The 21,300-nt window shown below is 33.3% G+C and overlaps 1 protein-coding gene across 1 annotated transcript; it reads left to right on the top strand.

Annotated features, from left to right (window-relative positions):
• Positions 1–4,289: 4,289 nt before the first annotated feature.
• Positions 4,290–7,974, top strand: LOC143918552 (luciferin 4-monooxygenase-like). The gene is made up of 10 exons (XM_077440492.1): positions 4,290–4,322; positions 4,388–4,595; positions 4,673–4,868; positions 4,934–5,216; positions 5,310–5,450; positions 5,513–5,635; positions 5,712–5,792; positions 5,858–6,004; positions 6,080–6,245; positions 7,847–7,974. The coding sequence occupies exons 1-10, from the start codon at positions 4,290–4,292 to the stop codon at positions 7,972–7,974; spliced, it is 1,506 nt and encodes a 501-aa protein (XP_077296618.1).
• The last annotated feature ends 13,326 nt before the right edge of the window (positions 7,975–21,300 follow it).

Raw genomic sequence — 21,300 nt, 5'->3', positions numbered from 1 at the left:
TTTACACTACATACCTTTTCCATTAAAAGTCCTCTTTGTGTTTTTCTTACCTGATGATAACCATTCATCCACCTTTACTCCTCTGGAGTCTGGACGTGCTGCGCATTTATTATCCTTTTTTTATATTCGCTGCTCTTCCAACCACTCCCACTTCACTAAAAATTGTATCCTCATAATTCAACATTTGACAAATAAATTTATCGACATTCTAGTCTCGCAGTATCTCTGGCTATGATATTTGTCGTAGCTAGAGATGCTGCAACAGACCCTACGAGCTTTTGAGATCTGTTTAAAGAGGGATTCGTCCACAGACAGGTCTCGTAATCTATCTCTGACTACGTAATTTGTCGTAGAATAGAGAAATAAAGATACAATATGGACAATGTCAAAAAATAAAGGTGCAGACATACAATGTAGTAATTGGTAAATGTTCTTTTTAGATAGTTTTTCAAATAAAAAAAAAAACGCTGGCATGCCTAGTCTGTGCCGTCTTTCCAAAACTTACCATCTGGAATGTTTTCGGTGATATTTTATCATTGTATTGACATATGTATGTTAGTTTGATATCGATAGCAATGATTTCCCATATTTGGAGAAATGTAGGAGAAACTTTTCGAAATAATAAGATCGTACGAATTAACAATCACACGAATACACGCCTATCACACGAATACACGCCTATTACATAGGCATTTCGTGCCGTACGATTCTGTATGTCTACGCCTTTTTAAATATTATATATTTTAAATTTCTACTTTGTAAAGGAGAAATTCTGAATAATATACGTTGTATTCTATATATGTAGTTAAAACGAATAAATTACAAAGCTTTGCCTCTTTTAAAAAATTGCAAAATTTGATCGATAACGGTGATTCCTATATTTAAAGACATGTGGGAGAAACTTGTCGAAATAATAAAATCGTAGGAATTAGCAATGACACGAAAACATGCCTATCACAGCCGTTCCGCACTTTTTAGTGTCATCTTACCGTTAAAAAGACCAAAGAGACAAATTTCTCGACTTTTTATAAAAAAATGCAATTTTAAGATCATTTTGACACAAAAATTGAACTTTATCCTTGCATATTATACCTATGTGTATGCAAAATCGTAAAGGTATATAAAAAGCATAACAACGTTGCTCATTTTGAATCTTTAAATGACAGCGACAAATGTAACTAGGATCACTCGATTGATTGCATCGTGTTCAAAGGCGTTATCTATTGCCAGACAAGTTGCCGGTCTCTGAGAAATTGCTTCAACAGACAAATGACTAGATACTGGCGATACATCTCTATGCAAATGGCGAACTTAGCACTTGCCGCACTGTGGTGGATAGCGAGTGACCAGGACTTATATTTTATTTTATTTCTCCAAATATACTGAATGCAGGGCCTTCATATTTTATGTATTCCTCATCAAAAACTCTACCATTCGAATTATGTCATTGCGAAACAAAAACATTGATCAATATCAACATAAATACACGTACACGTACACGTGCCTCACAGATGCGAGAAAGAGGGGAGATTCAGGACACGCCGCGCTCAACGGCCAGTGTGGGATTGATATCCGCCTTGCAATTACAACTCTGAATCAGCCGTTATTTTTTTAAATTCTTATTCGACTTTTAATACACGATAAAATGATTTTTACAACTAACTATAACAAACAACCTTGCAGATTCTGCATTATTTTAACTTAAAACACACATTTTTCATTGGTCGCTTGGCGTCCAGCACAGTGGCTATCGGATTTTTTAGCACTGTACGATAAGTGTTGTATCATACATATTATTTGATAAAAATTGCAATTTAATACTGGAGATATTCCATTTGCATACAACATACTTTTCTCGAAAATTTATGATTCTTCGGAAATGTACGTATATACTATATAATTTTAAGAATTTCAAAAGAATAAGCACAAGTTATAAATTTCGGATTACGCTTAAGCTCTTTACTCTTCACGACACATCTTAGAAAATATCCAGATCTTTTCAACCGAATGAATAATATACAATAATTTAATGGACATTTGTAATAATATAATATTAATATATATTGTATGTGTTTGTAGAAAGGATAGCGTATTCGAGAGCAAGTCTACTTTGATTTGAATAAATATTGTTTATTATAGTTTACGGAAACGAGTTGAAAATTCATGAGGAGACATTTATGGGCACTCCCAGAAGCCAGGGGCTTTTAATGGCGGCCATTAATACAGTTAGCCTTAATCCGTAGTCGAGCCCGTCTACTTCCAAAAGCAGATAATAATAGTAAAGATGAGACTTAGCGAATGACTGATGTGTGCTTGACGAATCGAAACAGACTTGGCAGACATCTTTAAGTCACAGTATTGATAACAAAGAGGGGCAAATTAGATTGTGAGCGAAACCAATTAATTCTAGGTAAAAAATCTTCAAAGGAGACGACGACAGAAGAGTATATATAATTTTATTTATTTGCTCTTGGGATAGTTCAAATAGTGTCCGCTGATTCGGCGAAGGTATTTTGTAGATTAAAAATGTATGAAAGCTCATTCGTAGATACAAAGAGCAAACACTATGAAGTTCTGGGAAAATACGGTCTTGTGGGAGTAAATTGTTCGTTTCCAGATTTCCAGGCAAGATATGGCCATGATCATTTACCATAGACGTAGTTTTTCAAAGGTGTTTTTGTTCCTTGTGTGTATTTTCTGAGAACACCGAATTATCACTAGTTGGAAAAATACCTTTGTGTCGAAAGGTTCCGTTCATATTGTAAAACAATTTCCTTATTATTATTACATATTTACGTTTATCATATGTAACTGAATCTAAAAGTCATCGTTTATTAATATTATTTACGAGTTATTAAGTCAGTATTATTTAAAGTCATTATTTATACATATTATTGTATAATTCTGTGCTGTTTGGTAATAAATTAGCTCACAAATTTCGACCCTCGAACTATGTAACTGTTATCAAACTGAAAAAAAGAACTGTAAAAAATTATAGCTCAAAAGCTAATGCTTTGCAATGCACGTTCATTTGAGTGTTTAAAAAAAATGTAATAAAATATTTATTGTAAATAAAAGAATCAATTTTTATCTACGTTCAATTATTTTAATAATCGTCTTCGATTTCAAAAAATAAAGAAAAAATTGTACACAAAAGTAGATTTAATAAAAACTTATTATTTTGCTTCTATACACCACATTTATATTCATAATTAATTTTTTTAACATAACTTCACAATACCAGCATATGAAATTCACCTTGTACTTACCATATACCATATGGTCCGTAACTTCACATTTGAATACGACAGAACAGTAGAATGTTCTGATAAATAGAAATTGCGTTTGTTTATAAGCAGTGATCGACGTTGCATGGATGCATTTCGCACAAAAAATGGTCAATTTCTTAGAAAAAACAAGCTTTTTGCTCTCTTGCTTTGAGCACTAACGGAGCGGTAAGCCGATTTATGTTTATTATAAGCACAGAACAGAGCTTTTCGATGGTGTGTATTTTTCGGTCAGTAACTTCATTTGATTTTGATCAGTAAATAAATTAATCAGTAAGTTATATTAACGGCCACCGACCGCTCGACTATTGCCATTTTATCAAAATTTGGTTAAATTAATAAGCGATATAGGTACTGACAGTTCATTTTTATCTATATCATTTTATCATTCATAGTCATTCACCATCCACTATTAGATGACTCTACAACATGTTTCCATTCGTTGTTTTTTTTGGCAGCTCTCATTTATCTTATTCTACGCATTATTCTGATTTCATCTCTCCTGTGGCTTTTCATTCTCTCGGGTATCATTCGAGCACTTCTTTCGTCCATCCATCGTCCGTTCTTCTAGCTACGTGACTCATTTCAATCTCCATTGCCATTTCAAACTCTTTATACAGTACACTAATATCACAAGATTTTCGTAAAAGTTACTGACCATTTAAATTGCTGCCGAAAATTTCTACAATCAAATCGATGCCTTATCTCTGCGAATTAATCCCAGAGCTATTTTAATGTTTATTATAATAATTACCAGATAAAAATCGTTATTCATACATGGGTTCATATTTCAAGGCATACAATTTGAAACTTAAAAAATACATTTGAATAATAATTGCTATTAATTGTTTTTTATGAAAATATGAGTAGCAAATATATACGTACAAATATTATTCGTTGATTATCATTTATCATTTGAATTTAGTTTGAAGTGGTTGTGTGTCAAGCAAATTCAAAGCAAATATTATGGGAGATTTTCATATAGGTCGATTGGCGCTGAAGATGTTAAAAGAACATGAAGATGAAGTACATCAGGTAATAATACTACTTCATAATTTTATATATTTTTAAACATTTCTACTTATTGATTTTATTTATAGATAGAAATAACTACTGGAAAAGAAGAAACTCACGGCTCCGTCAGAATCAGAAGCATCCGAATGGCTTTGAGTCTTAAATCCAAAGGCATAAAGAAAGGAGATGTGATCTTGATATGTGCAGTGAATCACAACGACATATGCATTCCTTTCATTGCATCTCTGTACTTGGGAGCAGTTCCTTTTGGCTTGGCCACAGATATGAAGCACAGTTCGTTTTTTCAATTGATACAAATATATTTAAAAACAATTAGAATGCTAACACTTATTTAATACTTAAACTTTTAGGAGAGTTCACACACTTCCTATCGTTAGCAAAACCCAGTCTAATCTTTGCAGATCCTGGTGTAGCTCCTGTCATACATAAAGCCACGTCTGAACTTGACTGTCGAGCAGAGATTGTCACATTTGGAAGTGAGGAAATAGAAGGTTTCTCTCATTTTTCAGAGTTTGTGGAGCCGATAACTTCAGAAGAAGACTTTGAGTGAGTCATAATTAGCATTTATTCGTTTTTATCAGACCAAATCGGAACTGATTGACGTATTTCAGGTGTGAAGATTTCGATCCCAAAACCACCATGGCACTCCTAGTCTGCTCCAGTGGTACTACAGGCCTTCCCAAACTGATTATGCACTCCCACTATGCTTTATTTGTATTGGTCTATTCAACTGAAAAATTGGCTTCAGAATTGAAATTAAACAGGGTTACCTTCATCAACTATTCGCCATTGATTTGGATATCTGGTTCGATGGCTGTATTGACACCATTTCTTCTGGGACACAAGCTGCTTCAAAGCATAAGACCATTCTCTCCAGAAGATTTTCAAAATATTGTTACTACATACAAAGTCAAAACCTTAATTTCTTCTGAAGCTTTTTTTAAAATCTAATTTGGTATGTAATCTGCTTTCTTGCTACATTTTCAGCCAACAATGACAATGTTGAATCAGATGACCCTTTCATCAATTCTGAATTATGCAGAATCCCAAATCATGGATTTGTCTAATTTTCGAATCATACACTTTGGAGGATGCACAATCAGCGATGAGTTGCTTCGCCGACTCAAAGTATGAATTTATATGAAGTATCAAATACTGAGAAAATAAAAGTTGACTTTCTAAATTTACAGAAAATAGTTCCAAATGTTGTGCTTACTTGTGCTTATGGAATAACTGAAGTTATGATAGTTGTTGCTGGAATGATTCTAAAAAAAAACTCTTGCGGTAAAGTCAGTCCATTAGTTCAATGGAAGGTTATTATATATTTATATTTAATATAATAAAATAATTGCAATGGATCTTGCTTTCAATAGGTAAAACTGTTCACAGATAGCAGACGTAGAAACTGGAAAAACATTGGGTCCAAATCAACCTGGCGAATTTCGTATAAAATGCTCACACATGTTCATGGTAAATGTGTATTAATATAAGATTACTTAAAAACAATTATTTTAATTGCAATTTTACTACATCAGGGCTATTACAACAATCCTGAAGCAACTGCTGCAGCTTTTGACGAAGACAATTGGTTCAAAACAGGCGATCTTATGTATTACGATGAAGAAGAATACTTCTATATGTTGGATCGAATAAAGCAGTTGATCAAATATCGACACTTCCATGTATGTATGAATGAAATTATCATTATTTCATGGCTGTTTTGTAACATTAAACATATCTCATTTATACATATTTAGATCAGTTGTAGCGAAATTGAAAAATTAATTTGTGACATACCTGGAGTATTGACTGCTGGAATAGTCGGAGTACCACATCCTGAAGATGGAGAGCACGTAATGGCTTTCGTACAGCTTGTTCCAGGAGGTCAAGTGTCTGCACAGGAAATAAAAGACTTTGTAAAAGGTAAATCAAGCATATTCTAATTCAATATTTAATACGCTTTCATCATCATCATTTACATCCAAAGTTAGCTGCTGAACGCTTCCACTCTCTGATTTGCGCAATCTATCATCTATCTCACCCTAGACATTTTTCTAATTTCATCCACATATCTTCCTTTCGCCCTTTTTACTAATTCTTTCTCTCGGGTACCATTCCAGCTAGGGGTTCCAAAAAACCGCCCGAAATAAAAAGCCGGTTTTCGTTTTTTTTACAAATAAAAAGCCGGTTGGCCGGCTTTCACCGGTTTTAGAAAAATACGATTTTTTTTTAGTTTAAAATTTTTATATCGAAAAAAAAAATGTAAATATGTATATATTTGCATAATATATATCTATATTATGCAAAAAAATAGTTTTTTATAAATTAAATTAAGTTATAAACATTATGAACTTTCATAAGATCATTACTTTATATTATTATTACAAATATTACAAATAATATATGTGTATTATATGTACATATATCACAGTCGTATATAATTTGTATTATATGTACATATATCACAGTCGTAAAATGGCAGATCCTAAATACGCACATATAATGAAATGATTTAAATAAGCTACTATCAAGAATATATTATTTAAAAAATAATGTGTGACCTCGCAGATAAACTATAATTGTGGAATCGTGAACTTAATATTAAGAACTGCTGAGATTCAAAGATATATTACAGATAAAGAGATGTCAAAGTTGTTTTTACGCATTTGTTTTAGCTTAAAAAATCCAAAAACAACCGTTGCAAATTTCGGAAACAAATTCATTTGAAACGGCAAATTCATTTGATCACGAACATTTTAAATCCATAATAAAAGTAGGTATGTGACCTCAATATTTAAAGGGCAATTCCTTCGAAGAAAAATCAATTATATTTCGGAATTTCCTATGCATTTTGCCATAAATCATTTGACTACTTTTTTTGATGTTTTCAAGTACAAGGATTTGCGATAGTGTGGGATTTGCGATAGATAAGGATGCTTTCTATACCTGAAGTTGGGTAGGTCATTGAAACTACATACTTTCAATAATATTTTATTGGTTTATGACCTGGTCTATTACTAAATCTCAAAGAAACCGCTCAAGAAAGAAAGTAATGTACCTTTTTTTTTGTTCAAAGAAATATATGCCTATTACCTAAGAGCGTGTATACACATTTATTTTGATCTTTCATAGAAATTTAAAATTCATAATTGTTAATTTTGAGGAAAAAAACATGAATTACAGAAAACCTTAAAAAGCCGGTTGATCGAGCCAAAAAGCCGGTTTTCGGTTTTTTTAAAAATGGTCAAAAAGCCGGCTTTTCGGTTTCGGTTTAAACCGGCTTGGAAGCCCTACGATTCCAGCACTTATTTTATCCACCTTTCATCCATTATTCTAGCTATGTGACCCGCCGACTGCCATTTCAATCTCTCCACTCTCTATTATGCCACCTACCTTTGTCATACATCTCATCCACGTGTTCCATTTCCTATTTCTCCTCGTTACGCCGAGCATACACCGTTCCAGATTTCTTTGACTGCATTGGACATTGTCTAATATAATATGTATGATGTATAAACTTTCAGCAAATTTGTCAAATCCTAATCAGCTAAGAGCAGGAGTCGTCTTTTTAGAAAAAATACCACTGACTAATTCAGGAAAATTAGACAGACAAGCATTAAAAGCACTTAAAACAATCTATAAAGGAGAATAAAGAAGTATTATATATTTTATACGGAATAATTGTTTTTTGCACAATATTTTTAAATAAATCTTAAATTAAAAAAAAAATGCGTCAGTTTTTTAATTTACATGAGTACATAGAACCTACGTACGTACGTAGAACCACCAAATTTGGTATATTATCTTATGGTACTCTAACGTAATGACCATTCACCCTCTAGTTATAAGTAGTCACCGGAGCCTGAGGGGGCCGTGTATTGTTCAAAGGTTGTAAATGCATTGTTAAAGGTTTGCCGAACAATGGATAGCACTGTGACTATCCTACCTCTAGTTATAAGTTTATAACTAGACTTAAGCGTTGGCTTGGTGCTATTAAAATAACAATAGATCTCCATTATCGTACAAAGCTAGAGAGCAAAAAACATGGTTGACAATTGAACCATTTTTGTGCAAAAAGCATCCATCGAACGCCGATCTTTGTTTTATATCGGAGAGTAGGATAAATTAAAGAAAGATTAAAATTTTAATATTTGCAGAATTTTGTAATACAGGTGTAGATAGATATTAGATATTAAATAAAGTAAATGAAGGGATGGCATAGCAATTATATTTAAGAATAATCTAGATAAAGTTGTTCAAATTAATTCAATATTTTGATTACACTGCAGAGATCGAAATGGGTAATTGCTTTATGTTTTTCAAAGAATTATTATATAATTCATAAAATTAAGATCTTTTTTTAAAACAAGAAGGAAACGGTGTATTGATTGTAATTATTAATAACAAATCAATGGACATCTAATGTTAGCGTTGAATATTTTCCATGAATCACGAAGACCAAAATTCTAGTGCACGTGCCAACTTTTTTTTTACATTGATAATGAAAGAAGAGAACGTTGTTTGTTCCGGTTGCTTTTAGATATTATTTAATTTATATACCTATAATGTGTTCCCATTGACAACATGCCTCAGCTCGAAGGGATAATGCTCTGGTCAAAATCTGACGCTTAGTTCATAATATTTATATGTACTCAATTCCAATTGATTTCCATTTTATTTTATTTGATGTATGTATGTAATGTAGTCATATGCGTGTGTGTTTGCAGTATATGTAATATATAATATAATACATGTATGAATAATATGCAGAAAAGTCGCAAGGCAAAGTTATTGCAAGGAAAGTGGCAAAGGCTGTGTCATTTACATATCTCCGAGGAGCCGAATAAATTTGAAAGTTATGTTGCCTTTTATCTCGACGGTCTATTTTATCTCTCTCGACTCGGATGAAAATATGAGATAAGCTCTTCCGAAAGGTCAACGAAACCCCAAGTCGGAATAATTACTGTCAGAACGATGAGTTTTTACTTATCGAAGACTTTTTTCTTTTTAGTACACTCTATTTATATGTATATATGTATATATTTATGTATGTACATACATTTATATATATACAAAAATTCATATATACTATCTATAAATATCCCAATGAATACAAGAGACTCGAAATAGACGTCTACGTCATGAAATTAATCACTTTTGCGTAATTAATGCGAGTGAAAGTGAAATTTCCACGCTAATAATAGTTGTTCATCATATTCGATGCGCGGAAAAGGTCAAATAGAATACGATTTTAAATGAAGATTTATTACAGCTCCGTGTATCAAAAGATCAGCACGTATCAATTTTGTATGTACCTATATATTACATTACATACACTAGAAGATATACCTGAGTATATAATATAATACATAGAAGTGAATTATTATCAACGAGTGGGTTTTCAAGGGTTTCCGGAAACCCTTTGTTAAAAGCCTTTTGGTTAATATCTTTATATTAAAAAAAAAATACATATGTCTATCAAATCATTCAGATCATTGACAACCATTATGATAAAAATACATGGAAACGTACGGCACGATATGCCTAGGTGGACTGCAGCTATGAATGGGTGTGTCTTCATGTTATTGCTAATTCATATAATCTTAAGTTTCTCATACATTTCTTCAAATATGGGAATCACCACTACCGATCACATATCACTGAAAATACTTAAGGGGGTGAGTTTTGGCCTGGATGGCATATATTGGGCGTGCATGTGCAAAGCTATGTGAAAAAAAAACACGGTGTCATATATAATATAATAATATATTTAAATTTATAAATCCATTGAATAATTTATAAATCCATTGAAATTATCATACATATGTATATATATTTTTATTTCATAGAAAATGAACACTCGCATTTACATATCGCTTCCAAAGCGAAGAATTCACTTAAACAGATTGAATACAATCAATCTACATAAGTATTTTATACAATGCGAATTTATACAAATCTATGAAGAAATTTTTGCTGCATTTTATAATCAAATTGGCAAACCTCAAGACGCTGAATAACTTGTGATTAGCAAGAGAGATAGGAAGGCGAAGTCATTTTCACAGGAACCGCTTCAATGATAAACAGAAAAATTTGCCAACTCTGATAAGAAACAATCAAACTGGGGTCACAAACCAAGGTCTGGCCAGCAGCGGGACTCTAGTGAGACTCGAACTCGTGACCACTTTACTCGAAAGCATAATATGCTAACCACTAGTACACGCCGCTTATGACCCAGAAGAGCTACCTTTCCAATATCACATCTAGTAACGGCTTTTTGCATACATATTTACATAATATATGTATGTAGGAGAGATATTCGAACGTGATGTGTGTGTAGTTAGCGAGCGTGCATAGTGTATAGGGCCGAGTGTTTGGGAACTACATATGTAACTGTATATGGGGCGCTTGTACTTTGGCAAGCCTGACGGATAGACATGATATAAAGGCCGTTTGCGGTTTGATCTAATCTGCGTATATCATTTAGAATCCCTCGCATCCTAATCTTACATATATACATATGTATGGAAATGTTGTTAGTACATTTTGATAGACAGATATCGAAAGTCACTTTGTAGATTGACAGCAACTGAAAGAGAGGTTGCCTGTCTTCTATATTGTAGGTACATTTTTATGTATGAAAACATTGATAAAATGACATTTGTGTGACCCAGGATAAGATTTAGAAATAATGTCTGACTTATTTATTTATTTTATTACATTTCATACCAGGAAGGCCTTACAGGTAAACCCCAATGTGCCTTCCTGGCCAATTACAAACAATGCAGCACTTTTATTAGACAAGTCGCTGAATTACGAGACACTGAAAACTCGCAAATTAACGAGACGTCTATGAATTTTACATCAATTTTATTGTACATTAATCATATTCAAATAGTGGTGACATAGTAGGTAGGAAGGTTTTTGGCCAATTTAATCGGGAACCGTTTCAATAATGAAATCAGAGAAATTGGCAAACTCTGATAGGAAAGGATCGACCCGGAGTCACAAATATCCAGGTCTGACCAGCAGCACTACAGATATACTCAGAAAAAATCTTTTTCTTCTTCGTCATTCTTCGTCAATTTTTTGTCAGCTCATGGGATCGAACCCGATGCCTCTCGGTGTTAGGCAGAAGCTTATCGATCGAGCTATGCTGCTAGCTGTATTAGTACTGTATTGTACTGTAGGAACTGTATTAGTACGTACATATTTGATTTGACATTAGTATTGCCTAATAGAATTAGCCCAACAGTGATATTGGAACAGAACTATTGTACAAAACGTGATCAATTTGTTTTAATAGATACTTTTTGCTATTGATTAAAGTGTTGCAAAATGGTAGTGCCGACAAATAGGTATAGTTTTGCCGATATAGGGTTAGGGGAGAAGTGGGTGCTGGGGTCGTTTCCGGTAGCCACTTGGCCGGAAGTGCTCTACCGACTCGACGCCATTATTGTCTGGAGACGCCTATACTACCAAGATTTATTCAGCCGAGAAAGTCAACCGTGAACCAAGACCGCTTCCGGACTATGTACTTGGGGAAAACATTGAAAATTGCGAAACATTACTTCGTATCTTCAAATCGATTAAATTTAAACTAGAAACCCTTATATTAGCATCACCTATAATATACATACGTATCGTATGTAAGTAAAAAAAATATTTAGCCAGCAGTATGGCTTAATGGTAGCGTGTATTTTTAACACCAAGTGATCAGTGGGTTCGATCCACCATACTGCTGGTTAGATTTGGGGGTATTTTTGACTCCAAATCGATCGTTTCTTATCAGAGTTTGCCAATTTTATCTGATCATTGTTGAAACGGTTCCTCAAAATTGGCAAAAAAACATCTTTCTTGCTGTCACAAATCTTCTGTATTTATTGTGTATAATTTGTAAAAAATATGTACAAAATCTAAATCCATAGATGTCTCAATGGATTAATTCTGTAATTAATTTTTATTTTGTGTTCTTCAGCTTCTGGAAATACAGTGATTTGTGTAATAATAAAATGCTGCATTGTTTGTAATTAATTGTCCAGGAAGGCGCATAGGGGTCTTCCTGTCAAGCCTTCCTGGTATATATCTATGTAAAAATAAAATTTGTCCTATACTGGAAAGAGCATGGGTTTTACTCATATTCTTAACCCATTTTTTTATTTATATTTTCCCATGATATCATTGCGGGTTTTACCCATGGGCGACACCTATGGTATTAAACTTGTATAAATTTACAGATTATATTAATTTGAAGTAATATTCAAATAGTGGTGACATGGTGGGTAGGATGGTTATTGCCAATTCTGATGAGGATCCGTTTCAACAATGAAATCAGATAAATTGATAAACTCTGATAGGTCGACTAAGAGTTGCAAATATCCAAGTCTGACCAGCAGCACTACAGAAATACTCGAAATAAATTATTTTCAATCGAGGTCAACCGACGGGATGGGAACCGGCAACCTCTCGGTGGTAACAATTAGCGCAACCACCAATCTATGCTGCATCTTTCATTTTGGGCATATATAATTCCTCAGAACTTTGGAGAAACTTCTCATTGAAGCGTTTTTTTGCCCTCCAGCTTCTACGTGATGATACGCGTCATGCCCGTCGTTGGTTCTAAATAATTATGTGCGTGGTAGACCTACTTCCAGCACAGAACTTTATTGGACGGCTCCAATTCTAAGAGCTGTCCTATTTCTATATGAAATCGTTGCTGTCATACATATTTGAACGGTGACCGTCACCGCATCGAAAGGTCGAAAAATCGAAAATGTTCGTATTCCATGAATACATATGAAAAGCGGGTAGTATATATGTACATATATATCAGTGGCGTGCGGTAAAACTCTCTCTACCCCTTTCGTACAGCCTCACTTAATTTGCGCGAGCAGGATACAAGAGGAACAAGAGGAACAGGCTTTTCCTCCCGTATCCTGCCCGCGCACATTAAGCAAGGCTGTACGACAAAAAGAGAGATAATTTCACCGCATGCCACTGATATATATTATATATACATATACCGTTTACCATGCATACATTCTTTTTGATCTTTCGATTTTCGATCTTTGCTTTCCGATATTTGCTTTTTCGATCTTTCGACCTTTGGATGCCGTGATGTAGACCCCTATTTGAATAGTATTTTATCATCTATCAGAGTTTATTTTAACCTGTTTGTATGGTAGCCTATGCTCATCATCGTTATCATCATTTTGCGTCATTAGGAAGGAAACAAAGGCGATGCACAATATCTAATTGATCGTAGAAGCGTTTTAAAGATTGTGCAAAAATCTTTTCTTTATCTTTAAAAATCTGTATCTCGTCATTAGGAAGGAAACAAGGGTGATTCACAATATCTAATTGATCATGGAATCGTTTTAGAGAATGTAATCAATCAACTTCTTTGTAAAAAAAAACTACATATGGACTGTGCGAGAGAGATATAGCGACACAGACACTGACTAACTCCAGACTGTTGCTATACTAATTAAGTTTCTTAAGCTTTTATTTTTTACTATTGATTTGCTCTATTCACCGATACACCCAAGCAGTATTGCACTGTCGCAGATAATCTCAATTTTATAGCGATTTCATAGACGAAGCATGTATGTAATTTATGTATGTACATAATAAGTGCCTTCGTGAAGAGACGCAATTCTACATCAAAAGTAAAAATTCAAATGCAATAATAGATGGTAATAAAAAACTCGATGCGATATGTATGTATGCAAGAAAGAATGAGAAATCGTGAATAGAGTTTGATTTTTGACCCTGTTTGAATTCAACGAAAACCCATTACACATACAGTAAGTAAGCATTTATCTATAGAATTTGGCCTCATCGTATCGATGACCTTTATTTGAATCCACTTTAAAATCACGTCATTGAATTCAACGAACCCACATTGTATTTTATGAGGTTAAATTGGTAGAAAAATGCAAGAGACATTTATTCAATGCTCAAGCAGACACATTGAACCTCTCGCGAAGGGATAAATATCAATGAATTAACCCTGCTAGGACTATATAGGGAATAAAGCATTGGATTTTCACCATATGCATACAATCGATAATAAAAATGCATTACTACATTCAATATATGCACATATTTTGACGCTATGAATACTGCATCGATTTTGTATCTTGATATCTTGCTCGAAATATCAAATTTCACACTTAAATTTAATCCTTTGATATAAACAACTTGTTAAGTGAGATTGTAGTTTACATATATACATATAATACAATTAAAAGGAAATCAAGAAATTTATGAAAAAGACCAAGCTAGTTTACTTTTATACATGATCTTTCGCATTATTTATTTAAAAATTCTGTATTTGTAAGAGTTGTGCAAATGTCATTATAAAATTCGGCTGTAATTTATTAATGTATTCATCGATCTATTAAATGTCAATGTTTCAAAGGAATAGGGCTAGTTTAGTTTGCCAAAATGTATAATATTCAAATTTTGCGAATTACCATAAGAACAATACGTTGATCAAATGTCAAACGATTGCAGGTCAATTCCGCAAAAAAAATGAATCAAATCTAATTTAAAGCCATTATTTTCATCAATATACATATGTATATACAACGTATTCCTTCATAAAATTCGAATCGAATTAAATATATATTTTTTTTAGCCGTACACTTTTAGTATGTCTGCTGGCAAACGTGAAGTTTTGATGAGTGGCAAACTGGTTATTATTTAATTAAATCTAAATGGAGATCGTTAGCCGTCCATCAGATATTATCATTTCAATTGCCAACATTATATTTGAATTAGTTCCGATCTATAAATGGATATAAAGAGCATGGCCGTGTCATTTGTATAAAATAATGCATATTATTTTATAATATACTAAAAGCAAAAAGGAAAAAGATGCGAATGAAATTGCATTACTGTATAAGTTAAAACTTGTTAGCTGAATACTGGAATCCTGTAATATCCAGTCGTATCAGAAAATAATACACTGAAATAGTTAAGTGCTTTGAATGTGGCGTGGCGGAAGTCTAATTTTCAGTTTCAAAAATTTTATATTTTATTTTATGTGTGGCTCAAAATGTTGGAAATTACGTAAGCTATCAACCCTTTAAAGCTTTGTATCGACCTACCGGACACCCTGTATACTGTCTCCTTCGAAATATATACTGTCTCTTTCAAAAACCGGAGCATGCGCCCCCGGAGCCTTCACCCCCAGAGGCTTTGCCCCCTAGGACTTCGCCCCCGGCGGTGCCTGCGGATCAAAAAAAATCCAATCGGCGCCTATGAATCATCAAAAAATGTGTCGTCTACGAACGAAGGCTACATACATACATACCTACATACATACATACATGCAAAGTTTCTTTCGAAATTATATATTAGATATACATATGTATGCATAAAATATAATACATATAAAAATTTATTAGAATTGCAAATAGGTATGTGAGTTTTTTTTCCTACGATGCTGCATATATGTACTAACATTAAAATAAGATAATACTGTAACGTAGAGATAACAACCACCGGTTTATAAACGCTGATCACCTGATCTCTCGTTCGCGCCAAAATGCCTCAGTGTATAAACGAGCCGCATACAACAGCCAATAAGATCTCGCGACCCATCGGCCAATGATCTCTCTATGTGGTGAGTACCCGATGGGTATAAATACTAGGCGATTTTGATACGTGCTTCATTTGGAGCCGGCAGGCCGACCGATCAAGAACAATAAACTACCTCTACTACTACTACTGCGTATTTCACCCCGATCTCGGAAGATGCTCTACACGTCCACGCTACAATACATGCTAACAAGAATAATGATGTATGGAATAGATAATGATCACTGAATCAATAGCTACATATTAGAATAGACTTCAAATGTATTGTGAACTAATTATATGAATAGTTAAAAGCTCTTAGACATCAAAATCAAAATTGATTGGGAGTAGTTTGTATTGTAAACTAACTATGTACTTCTTTTAACAAATGATCACAAAGCAAAATCGTAAATAACAAACTATTAAAATATGTCTTCTATCACCTTGAGTCTCCTTCTCTTGCATTTTAAAATATAATCATCAATGCAATACCTCAAACACCCACCATACACTGCACATTGACATTATGCACCGAAATCATAGACCCCACGCACCTATGTATGATGCGAAAGTGAGAAGAATAGACCGTGAACATAGTCAGTTAAACCTTCAAAAGGACTCCCCGTTGATAAAACACGACTTTTTATTTTTGCACGAACGCATTATACCTATTTCTACTTACATTTCAGCTTATTGCATTGTGGTGCATGTGCACACTTCCCCGTTTTCTGCACGCCTTTTGTTGTTGTTCCGATCGTGCAGTGTGCACACAATGAAAGGTCTTAAATGCCAAAAAAAAATAAAATATATATACTATATACATATATAAAATGCCAGATTTATTTCTATATTTTGCGATGCCATTGTGTTGCGATAGCCTGGCGCCCGTTATTCACATGCCGTTTGATGTGAACGAACGTCTTTCACATCTATAGGTATTTATTATCATCATCTTTGACAACCATTTTACACCCACTTATTCAATTCGATTCATTTAAATCAAAAACAAAATAAAAAAAGGTTCACACAAAGTGAAAAAGTCCCATACAGATGCCACGAAAGGCGCGTTTGATGAACATAACATTGCCCGATCTCATTGAGGCGGTTTTTAGTATGAAAAATTCATTATTTTCTGTTTTAAAATACATAACTTCTTAGAAGAGAGCTCACATCCAATAAATACAGCCACATGTTAATTCGGCCGCAAACTGGCAGCTGATTGTGAAGTAACTATTAGATGATTCCCTAAGAGTTGTTTAACAATAAACGGGCACGAACTTATACATTCGTCTTATACTTGAACGAATTGTACATTTGTAATCATACTAATATATAAGATATTGTAATATACTAACCATCGATCTAAATTGAAATTGACATATAAGATAGGCTGATCCTACACATGCAAAATTGGACTCAAATCGTCGACTGATTTTGATGTGTTTAATCACACAAGCTATCTCTAAATCAACTGTCGACTTACATATCCAATCGATTGCTGATCATATATCACTTTTATATGTGAAGATCAGCTATCATCATCATAGTTGGTAGTTTGAGTCCGATTTGTCGTACGTTTCCATATTTATTTATTTTAAACAGACCATTGTGGCATAACAGGAATTCCTAAAGCGCCACAATGGTCAAAAAAAATATAGCACAAAAAAGAAAAAAAAAAATAACCATTAAACATAAACATAAATACATTCATACATAAACATAAAAAATAGCATTTATAATAACAGATAAAGTAAAAATATCAAATAAAATATAGCATAAGGAATGCCTTGCACCTACAGCCAGTTTCAATAAATATGTAAGAAACAACTACAAATACAAAACATCCCTGTAAGGCCCAAATGGAAGAGAGTTAATCAAAATTTCACTCATAAATCACAATCAATCATGAAAACAATGATGAGCGCAGACTACCAGATAAATGGGTTAGAGTAATTTCCGACAATTTACGCTCACTAAGGTGGAAAATATCACATTCAGTCTCGGCAGTCATTCAGTCTCCATATGAAATCGTGCTTGGTATTGGGATTGAACAGTCACTATGGTGACTGCATCGAATTTATGTATAATTTTATCAAAGGCAAGGGTTTGTTTCGGGTCATAAATAAATTCATAAAAAAAACGAAATGTTCCAAACTTCCTTCTAAAATTTTCTAGATACGATCAGGCGAGATTTTTTCATTGTTCTCTGAAATTTCGGTACCGGCTTCATCATACTTACTACATCGTTTGATGTGTAAATGACACACAGCAAAAAATGCACACGCATTTGAAGGGTTCGCCTTTGAATGCAAAGGGGTGCATTATAAAGCGGTAAAATTAATTGTCCGTGATTGGCAAAGGGGAGGGTAACAGTTTGAGAGTCGCCGGTTGGGGCAAATCCCCCAAAAAAAGTTTTAGATATATAAATAAACAGATATTTGTTAGGCGGCGAACCCTTCGCGTGCGATTGACGTGAGAGTAATCCGCGCACGCATTCAAATGCACCAAACTGCAATAATGCACTTTTTCTCCCCTTTTTTTTCAAAATTCCAAACTATTCATTCCTGTAGAAAACATATTTCCATCATACATATGTATATGTATTGTGATAAATAATATTAGTCAATTCGAATCGAATCAAACAATAGACTTTACACCATAAATAAATGAATCGATGGATTTAAACTTAAAAAAATAGCAATATTTTAAATATAATGAAATAATACTACACATAGTGCGTTGTTTAATATGAAATTATTGTTACAAACATTTGTATGGAAATTATATTGAAGAAAAAGTGTGCAATTCCATTCAAATGCCATATAAGATTGGTGACTTTCTTATTGATTGCTGTAATTAAATATAAAATTCTTGTTTGTAGAAGTCTTCATATACATATATAAATATGCAACACAATAAAACGTGTTACTATAAATTTCTCATTTGAAAGAAAGCTTGTTTCCATTTATTCATGTTTTTTGTATGAACGAAGCTTAGGGTAGCTTAACGTAGCAACATTTTACACCCCTTCTAAAAGTATTATTTTTCTAGTAATTTATTTACTTTATGATGCGATACTATTTTTATCCGTTTATGAACTGTCAATTGTCATGCTTTTCATGTATGATATTTGGAAAAGGCAATAATTTAAATGGTCAGTTTTTTTTTTCAGCAAATGATCAATAACTTTTACGAAAATTTAATGATATTACCAATATATATTAGTGTAGTGATCAATGTATCATGCCAGTGATGACGTATTGATGCAAAACTTGGGCATTGAATGACAGAATGCTACATAAGGTCCAGTGCACTCAAAAAAGTATGGAACACTGTATGCTTGGCATAATGAGGAGACATAGAAAATGGAATACGTGGGTTAGAAGTATGACAAAGGTGATTGATGTAATGGTGAGAGTAATGAAATTGAAGTGGCAATGAGCGGGTCACGTAGCTAGAAGAACGGACGATAGATGGATGAAAGAAGTACTCAAATAGTACCCGAGACAATTTAAAAGGGTGCAAGGAAGGCCGCCATGAAGATAAGTGGATGAAATCAGAAAAATGTGTGGGATGAGATGGATGAATGTTGCTTAAAACAGATACGTAAGGAAGCGTGTTGGTGAGGCCTTCATCCAGCAGTGGATGACGAATGAATGATGATGATCAGATTTCAGCAGCCAGGCTGCTTTAACCCACAAAAAATGGTTTACTATTCTCAATTACTATTGTCAACATTTTTTTCAACAATTACTATTGTCAACAATAGTAATTGATAATAGTGAACCATTTTTTGTGGGTTAAAGCATCCTGGCCGCCGAAGTCTGATGATGATGATGATGATGATGATATCGATATAAATGAACGGTCAGTAAATCGCTTATTGTTTTAACTACTTTTTTAACAAACACACAAAACCGTTAATATAATTTACTCATCAACTAGTATTTACTGACCAAATCAAATTAAGTTAATAACCAATAAAACACAGACCATCTGAAAGCTGTATTCTGAACTTCAAACATATGCCATTTATGTATATTGATCAGAACATTTTTTTGTTCAGTTGTATTCAGATATAAAGTTTCTGACCAAATAAGTACAAGGCGAAATTTTATATTCTGTTATTATGAATACAAATAAATACAGACCTTTGGAAAATACTGCCAATAAGATAAAATTTTGTTATTTTTTTTTTTTAAATATTACAAAATTCAGACTGACATTGGCTGTTTATATTAGAAACTGAGGTAAATTCAATTCGCATCCATAAATTACAAATAAGAATCCCTGCTTTTGAGAATACTTATAGTAGTGTATTTAAATGTACGTAATTACTTACATATGACATCATTATCATACTTTATTATACACAAGCATGGGTAAATTTGGTTTGCAAAAACCATCGGTAAAAATATGTACATATGTACTTTCGGCAGAAAAATCAGACTATAATAAATATTTCATAACTTAACTCGAATATTCAAAAGTGCACAGAGGCGTGCCGATGCGTGAGCTATTAGGCGAATATAATACTTTCACTTTTTTAAAAGAGGAAAAAAAACCATACGAGGTGATGATATAAAAATCAAAATTGTGATATCGCGTCGAGTTTTCTCTGACTTTTCGGGCAATGTCAAAGGAACGCCGACGGGCAATACTTTTTGTGAGGTAATCATATATAAAATAATTGTTCACATACACATAATATATACATCATGAATATACGGATGATGGGTAATTCAATTGTTGTAAAAATTAGTGTTGTTGTCAATCAGAGTTGGCGTGCCTCGAAGGCCGCACTCAAGAAGACGCAATTCAAATGTCACGTGAGACTAAACAATACACCACTTCATAAATAATAAAATACACCCGTTGGACTTTCAACTTTTACTCATTATTAAAATCTATAATAGTATACCTCGGCATGAAAATGAAATTCTGTAAAAAAAAAATGCGTCACAGATTGCAAAACACCGCACAAATGCGAAAGTTATTTCCAAGTAAAACTTATTTACGAACGGTACGGTACATTGCTTTCAATGCGACTGAACGTGTCACAAAAATTTGCAACCGATAATCTATGTATATATGTAGTTTATATTTCCAAACTATTCTTTGGTTTTGCAACGGTGTCACGACAAAATGTCCCCGAACCAAACGGCGAACGACACAACGTCCGCAAAAAAATGATAACGCGACAAAATGTCTACGGACAAAATGTTTGCAAAAAAAAAGGAAAAAAAATCATTATTATAGTCGATCCGATGCAGAGTGAGACTTACAAGTACCCAGCATGTTGTTGCATTCGTGCAATGTGTTGTAACATTGTAAGAACGTAAAATAATTTTTGTATTTTTTAAAATTATTTCTTATTTAACTATATAATATT

Source organism: Arctopsyche grandis, chromosome 11, assembly GCF_051622035.1.
Source record: "Arctopsyche grandis isolate Sample6627 chromosome 11, ASM5162203v2, whole genome shotgun sequence".
Classification (NCBI taxonomy): domain Eukaryota; kingdom Metazoa; phylum Arthropoda; class Insecta; order Trichoptera; family Hydropsychidae; genus Arctopsyche; species Arctopsyche grandis.
Note: the sequence above shows the minus strand (reverse complement) of the source record. Positions and strands in the feature narration are given on the sequence as shown.

Coding starts and splice junctions, on each gene's coding strand:
- LOC143918552 (XM_077440492.1), top strand. CDS start 4,290: ATGTTAAAAGAACATGAAGATGAAGTACATCAG. Junction 4,596..4,672: donor GGCCACAGATATGAAGCACA/GTTCGTTTTTTC, acceptor TTAAACTTTTAG/GAGAGTTCACACACTTCCTA. Junction 5,636..5,711: donor GTCCATTAGTTCAATGGAAG/GTTATTATATAT, acceptor AACTGTTCACAG/ATAGCAGACGTAGAAACTGG.